We start from the raw sequence: 7,338 nt of genomic DNA on the forward strand, positions 1-7,338 counted from the left end.
AGGCCACCTACGCAGAAAGGTGTTCAGCCGCTGATCCCCCTACTGTTTACTTTAATCTGAACAAAATAATCGTATCGTATTTCCTTTTGGTCTGGCTTTCCATTTAACAGTTCATTATCAAGTACGGTCAAATAACGTAGATAACAAGACGGGACAACTCGTTATAATTGTAGCGAAAGTGAGTAACAGGGGCGTGCCTTCTCTTTTCATCCAATTAAAAAACTTACTAGAGCAAAAGTGAAGGCACGCCCCTGTTACTCACTTTTGCTACAATTAAAACGAGTTGTCCCTTCTTGATATCTATGTTCATTGGTACGGTNGAGCTGTAATATACTAAAGTATTTATTTGTTTGAACGTGCGCACTCTAACTGCGCATATATTGAGTGTAAATAACCTGTAAATTTAGTGGAAAGTGCATTATATATTGTAAAATAGTGCCATACAAGTTGGTTAATATTACAAACTTTAATAACAAATTCCTTAAAAAGTATAAGGTTGCGCGCTTTGAAACTTCATACAGGGAACTATTAGACCCCCCACTACCTCCCATATTTTCCTTAATGCTGTACTCCGGGGTTACCAATCTAAAGCCCACCCGAAATTCATTCAGTGCTATAATTACGATTTGAGTTCTCCAGTTTATAAAACACAAGCGTTAATTATGTACTTAACTATTGATATTATTCTTCATTAAGCATGAATATCAGCATATATTAAAGATGAATATTATATTTAACCTACATTTTGTTCATAAATAACACATAATTATGTGTATTTTATCCTCGAAAAGAACATTTCTAAACATGACCCGAAATTCCCCACAGTAAGTGTTGCCGTGCGCGCAAAACGAAAATGTTGCACACAACCCAAAGGTACTCCTCGGGGACCAAATGGTGTAAAACTGCGAAAAGGTTTATTACCGTATATACTGTGTATTAAAGTGACACACAAAAATTGTCTCCTGTGTCAAAAAAGAAAAGCAAATAAATTTGAAAAATTGTGATAAATTTTAAATTCGATCAAATCCGGAACGTAAACGTCTGACAACAATAATACTTTTTTTTTGTAGGGAAAATCGACTACAAAAGTACCAATTAAATTTAAACGGATTTAAAAGGGTTACAATTCGTTATTGTGAAAATCAATTAATTTACAGGGAACTGTAAGAAGCAACTAAATGGATATGAATTTTGCTGATTTGAAAAAGGAAGCAGCTGCTACCGCTGCGGATGTTTTTTCTCCTACCGCTGAAGCTGCAAAGAAAGCAACAAATGACACATATGACTTGCTAGGTGGTAGTGGTTGTCGCGCATCAACGAGCGCACGAGATGACAACACGCACACGGAACACTACTTTGAAAATGAGCAGAGGGGTATTGATTTTGAACACGTCGATCCACAATCTTTCGTACAACTTATGTCTGCTGGTGCAAAAGAGGCACAGGTGCAGTTGGATGCCAAGTTCGCACAACGTAATGATTTCGACGACTTCTTTTCCAATGCATCTAAGGATTTACAGTCTATTGGTCAACCGTTGCAACGTGATTTTAAGCAGAATGCACATGATTTTATTAATGCCGAACGTGGGCTCTTTAGGACTCCTGGGGATATTGCGGCTCCTATACCAGCTACAGTTCCACGTGTACACAACCACCCAACTGAGTCAGCTGGCAAGGAAGAAGATTTATTAAATTTCAGTGATGGCGATACCACACAACGTGCGCAACCATTTTTAGAAGATGTGGGTAATAAGTTTGCGCCTTCTGCACCAGCAGCGCCTGCAACAACCACAAACACTTTTTATGACGATGATCTAGGTGTAGGAAAATCAACCCATTCCGCTTCCAATAAGGACTCGGATACAGATTCTCCGTCTTTGTCTTTTAATCCATCACCGGCTAAGAAAAATCCAGTAATAGCTGCCCTCAAAGAGCTGGATAATGAAAAATTTATATCATCTGAAGATCTACTGGGGGATTTCAAAGAAGAGCGTACGGCAACACCTCACTTCCACACTACTGGGAATACAGCTAAATCTGAAACTATAACGCTGGTACAGCTACCGAAAACTTCGGTACCCGTCACTGATTTAGATGCAGAAGTGGAGCCTGGGTTTCCTTCTTCACAAGTCGAAGAAGTCAAAAATTATGTGTTGTCGAAGGCTACAACCGCGACAGGTACGAAAACAGCCGATGAAGCTGCCATTGCAGCTGCAACCAAGCCAGCCGCTGTTACTGAGCCCGCTGGTTCCACCTTAGCCAAAACATCTTCGATCTCGCCTAAAAAAGATACAACTGAAGCAGTCAAAACCAGAATAGCGTTGCCAGTTCCTACAAAGGAAAACAAACTCTCGCATCAACATTTGGATCAACCCAAGATTGTTTCTGTAGAAGAAATTTTCTACAAATATGGATTGGGTGAGTACAACAAATTTCTACATACATACATGAAATTTTGTCTAATAAAGAATCGTATTTTCTGGTAAATTTTTCTCGAACTTTGTGATTCATCATTTATGTGTATGTTTATTTACAACATACAGTTGCCCACGAAATAGTAAAAGTGCGATCTTTTGACCAGTTTTGGGAATTCTTTTGTTTGTTTAATGTTTTATGAAAGCCTAGCTGGTTATACAACTAAAACAATACAAAATAACATTTCAAACCTTTTAATCAGAATCATTTGAAAAAAAATCGGTACGCAGTTTTTTAGCTTTTTTATTGCATTATAAAGGAGTGCAAGTTTCAAGATGGTAAAAAATCCCATATGTTCGACAAGTTTTTTTTTTATATGGAAGACACTGCCAGCAAAAAAAATATTGCCATAATCAACTGTATTTTTTGAAGGCAACTTCATTAAACTAGAGTTATGTGGGCTACGAAACTGCCTCTGAAAGTTTTTTTCTAAAGATTCTGATTAAAAAAGTGTACACCTTAGTTATTTGTACAATGATTTTGGGTTGTTGTGTCCAACGGCGTGAACCGCAACTAAAAATAAAAACTTTACCATACTGTGTAGTCGAAGGACCAAACTTTAATCTAAAACAAAGATTCAAATTTCCGAGCACTAGTTTATGAATAAATTCTGTTCGAATTATTCTCCGTCGGCTCCAAATATATCCGGAATCCGGCTTATCCAGCCGTTTTATGTTATCCAACAATCCGGCCGTTTTTATTTTCAGCCTAATTGCGTAAGTCGTGTCAACATCTACTACCGTACTGAAATAACTAAACGACAAAAATAGTCGAAAACGATGCAGTGCCGCCAAGTTTTTCTGTTTTAATACACTAGTCGAGCCGAAATTTAGGCAATGATATGAAATTTTCGATACTATTGGACTCTCGAAAATCGATTTGCATTCGACAGACTCTCGCAATGAGGCTGTTTATCCGACAATCTGGCAGGATACTGGCTAAAGTCCGGCCGGATTTCTGGATATCAATTTTATAGACATGGTGACCATATTAACTAACGTAAAATAAAGGACTTGTTTGAAAATGAATTGGGAATACGTACACACTATTTGTATGATACAAGTACCTTGCCCATATCGTAATTTAAATCAAATGGTTCATGCAGCACCAATGAGCTGAGTGTTATTTCTGGTTTCAAATGGCTGCATATTAGGGCGGGTCGAAAATCTATTTTTTCTCAAATCCCTTGGTAATAGTGAAAATATATTCTATCATGAAGTCAACAACAAGCCTGCAAAATATTAGTATTTTATTTTAGTTGTAAGAGCCCGCGCATCGATCGCAAGTGACCCACAGCACACTAGTCGAATAAGACCAATTCTTGTTGAAAATTCTGGGTTCGGCAAAAAGGTTTGGTGCATATTATTTGATAATGAATCCGTTTACGCAAAAGATAAAGACAAATTTCATTTCTCGCAGCCCTTTAGCTTATCTTTAATCTCAAGGTTATTTGTTTTCAATAAAATTTGAATTGTTCCCTTGATAATTGCACTGGCCTATTGTCAAAAGATGTAAAGAACAGCTTTAATATTGCTGGCGTGCATTTAGGTCGCTGGTTCCAAATATTCTAATCTTTTTTTAATATTAGCTATAGTTTGCGAATTTTTGCAAATTTAGGAACAATTTCGGTAACTCTAATAGAAAAGCCATTATTTGCCATCATCGTGGAAAATTTTTGTTTATGCAAATGAGTATGGAAACACTGAACAGGCACAGTTTCTAGAAACACATTAATAGTTTACTTATGTTTATGCATACAATATAAAAATTGCAAATATAAGAAAATGACAAAAAAAATTGTTCAAAATTTTTTTTTATTTTAAAATAATTTGTTTATAATCTGAAAGATTTTAATAATATTATTATCAAAAATCAATAACATTAAGTCTCGCCTTCAATTTGGTAATTATTAAGTACCGATCGAGTAACATTTACCAAAGTTATATCGAAAAACTTAAGTGGATCTCCAGTTTTTTTCTAAAAAAAATTTCTCTTCAATTGTATAAATAACTTCTAAATGATATAACCGGATTCCAGAAAAGTGTGTCGGGAGTGACTTTTCGTTCAAGCTAAATGCAAAGCAATATCGTCCAATTGGAGAGTCCTCAAAAGGATTTCCCAGGATATGTTAAATACTATTGCATTTACCTGCAGTCACTTTTTCACATAATGGAATTAACTAAAATATGTATGTATATCTAAACACTTATTGCACGTCCCCTACTTTCATATAACGACAGATTTAGAAACCGCGAACAATTTTCAAGACTGCATAAATGGACTTAAAATGGGCGTTTCTCACCCTAATTGTATTATGTTGATGTATGTAAATACTTATATGCTTGAAACTACTATTAACTTATCAAACGATTCCTAATCTTTGACGATACATGTTTGACTTCATTCACCACGATCTTGAAAACTGATCAAATCGGCGGGACCAAGTCCATGGTCCTTTTAATATTATTGTGGCGACGGCAAGTAAAAGACTTCGATTAATATGTTAAAATGATATACTTTGTACTTTTAATGATTTAAAGACTTGAACAAATTAGGTATATGTAATGCAAAATCAAATACAGATGACGTTGAACAAAATGCAGGTATGTGCGTTGATCGTTGACAATGTTGATTGATGGCGATGGGGAAGTGCTGCCCTTGCTACTCGTTCGCGCTCTGATTTTGCAATGAAATCGTTTGCAATCAACTGGATTCTAGTGCTGTAACTGCCAATTTCGTTTTGCCCTCTCATACTTTGTTGCGGCGAATTCGAAGGATGGAAGGACAAGACGAAATTAGGTAGTTCAGTGTTGGGAAACGACAGTTATATAAACATCCGAAAACATTAAAACGTTTGAAATAAATCTCGTCTCACTTTTTTACATTTTTCACTTTGTTGCTGAAGTAATGAAGAATTTTAAATTCATAAAGGAAAATTGTCGTTTTTGTAAGTTTTATCTTAATATCTTTAATACTTGTAGGCTTGTTGAAAAATGATAAATGAACGTGAGGTACTAAATTTAATAACTCTTAACTTGATACATCGTCCTGTTTAAAGCAATTAACGCATTCTATAGATATTACAAGCCAAAGTTTCATTTTCAAAATTCATACACTTTGATTCCTTTGCGCGGGCTAAAGATAAGTTTTAAATAAATGTTTCGTGGCCTATAACGATTGCCTTAGACCTAAGACATCATAATATTACTATTACAATACGGTAAAAAGCCTTTTATTTTCCTCAAAAAAAATTGACCCAGCCTACTGCATATATCTTCATTCTCGCCTAGTGTAACCGCTGCTGATATTTTGTCGTATGCTTCTAAGTCAGCTATAATCGATAAAAAGTGGATGGTTTGCTACCCGCTCATAAAGAAGGATTCTGATATTAGTAAGCTCAGAAAAATGAACTTCAAACTGGGGATTCTGGATTGCGGCTACGAGAAGCTGCTTAAGGCGGACATATGGCCAACGAGTGTGCTGATTCGTCCATTTCGTTTTTTTCAACGAACGGAGCTCCTCAGAAAGAGGCATAACAAACCCTGTGGTAGGAAAAGCAATTAAAATATATTATCAAAATGTTTCCGGCCTCCGAACAAAGTCTCAGGCACTTTTTGAAATGAGTTCTCAATCAGATTATGATAGTTATATACTGATTGAGACCTGGATCAATGCAAATTTTTTCGATAATGAGTTTTTTGATGCCAACTTGTGCAACGTTTTTCGCAAAGACCGACGCTATTTTAAAACGGGACTCTCTAGAGGAGGTGGATTGCTCATAGCAGTTCGACGAAACTATCTATCCTCGCTTGTCCATTTGGTGAACGCGGATACCCTGCTGGATCAGCTCTGCGTTTCTGTCAATGGCTTGTCTAAACTTCTTGTATGCGCTTCCTATGTTCCGCCGTCTAGTGCTGAATCTTTAGATAAAGCGCATGTGAAAATCTTTGTATTGTTGGTGATTTTAACTTGTGTGACATTAACTGGTCTAGTTTGGAAAATAGTCTAGCCTTATATCCCACGAATGTTAACAGTGGCTGTGAATGTTATGTTATTGATAATTTTTTAAGTATTAACCTATTACAAATTAATAGTTTTTCCAATAAACTACCTAGATTCCTAGACCTTATCTTTATTACCTTGACCTTACACTTATTGAGTGCCTCGATCCTTTATCGACTCCCGGTCTACATCATGTCCCTCTTATTCTTCATTTAGAGTTTTATGAGTTTAGACCTATTTTAGCGGATAGTATTCCTACTAGCTTCTGCTATAGAAAATGCAACATTGGTGCTGTAAATGATGCGGTTTCATCTGTAGACTGGGATTCGTTATTTGCGGGTGTCGGTGTTTCGGATTGTGATCTATTATTTTTATTGGCCAAATAATAGACATAAGAACGATTATGAGTGTTAGTCACCCTGTGACATTCCTACATTCTAATTCATATACATACATACGTCAAAATTCAGAATGATAGAATACAAATCGGCAAAAACCAAAGTAGCGGTATCCCTGATGGCGCCACCATTGCTTTTCACCGTACTGTAAATTTCCTCGTCACTACCGAATATTCTGGAAAATCATCTTACCATCATTGGCGAAGAAAATATCGACGAGAGCAGACGTGCCAGACCAAATACAGTGTTGAAACGCGCGCAATTAAGCGTGCCAAGTAGAAGTTCAAATATTTAAACATTTTACATTGCAACTTATTTTAAATAAAACACCAACTACAAGCGTCAATCTACGCCAATCGTCTTATCATTTCTACAGTTTTCAACACTTGCTGGTACGTCTGCGAGGAACAAATTCGAGTTTTCAACACTTGCTGGTACGTCTGCGAGGAACAAATTCGAGTTT

General features: G+C 36.3%; 1 protein-coding gene across 3 annotated transcripts in view; it reads left to right on the top strand.

Moving 5' to 3' along the window:
• The first annotated feature begins 906 nt into the window (after positions 1 to 906).
• Rtnl1 (reticulon) overlaps positions 907 to 7,338 on the top strand; it is a 276,263-nt gene continuing 269,831 nt past the window's right edge. For 2 of the 3 annotated variants that reach the window (XM_017634579.1, XM_017634570.1), the window contains exon 1: positions 907 to 2,418. In XM_017634579.1, coding sequence (XP_017490068.1) covers positions 1,179 to 2,418 — 1,240 coding nt within the window. In that variant the 5' untranslated portion in view covers positions 907 to 1,178. The remainder of the gene's footprint in view (positions 2,419 to 7,338) is intronic. The other variant, XM_017634586.1, reaches the window with a different exon arrangement.

Source organism: Rhagoletis zephyria, unplaced genomic scaffold (genome assembly GCF_001687245.7).
Source record: "Rhagoletis zephyria isolate East Lansing unplaced genomic scaffold, Rhagoletis_zephyria_1.1 Rzeph_scaffold_00115, whole genome shotgun sequence".
In the NCBI taxonomy this organism is placed as follows: domain Eukaryota; kingdom Metazoa; phylum Arthropoda; class Insecta; order Diptera; family Tephritidae; genus Rhagoletis; species Rhagoletis zephyria.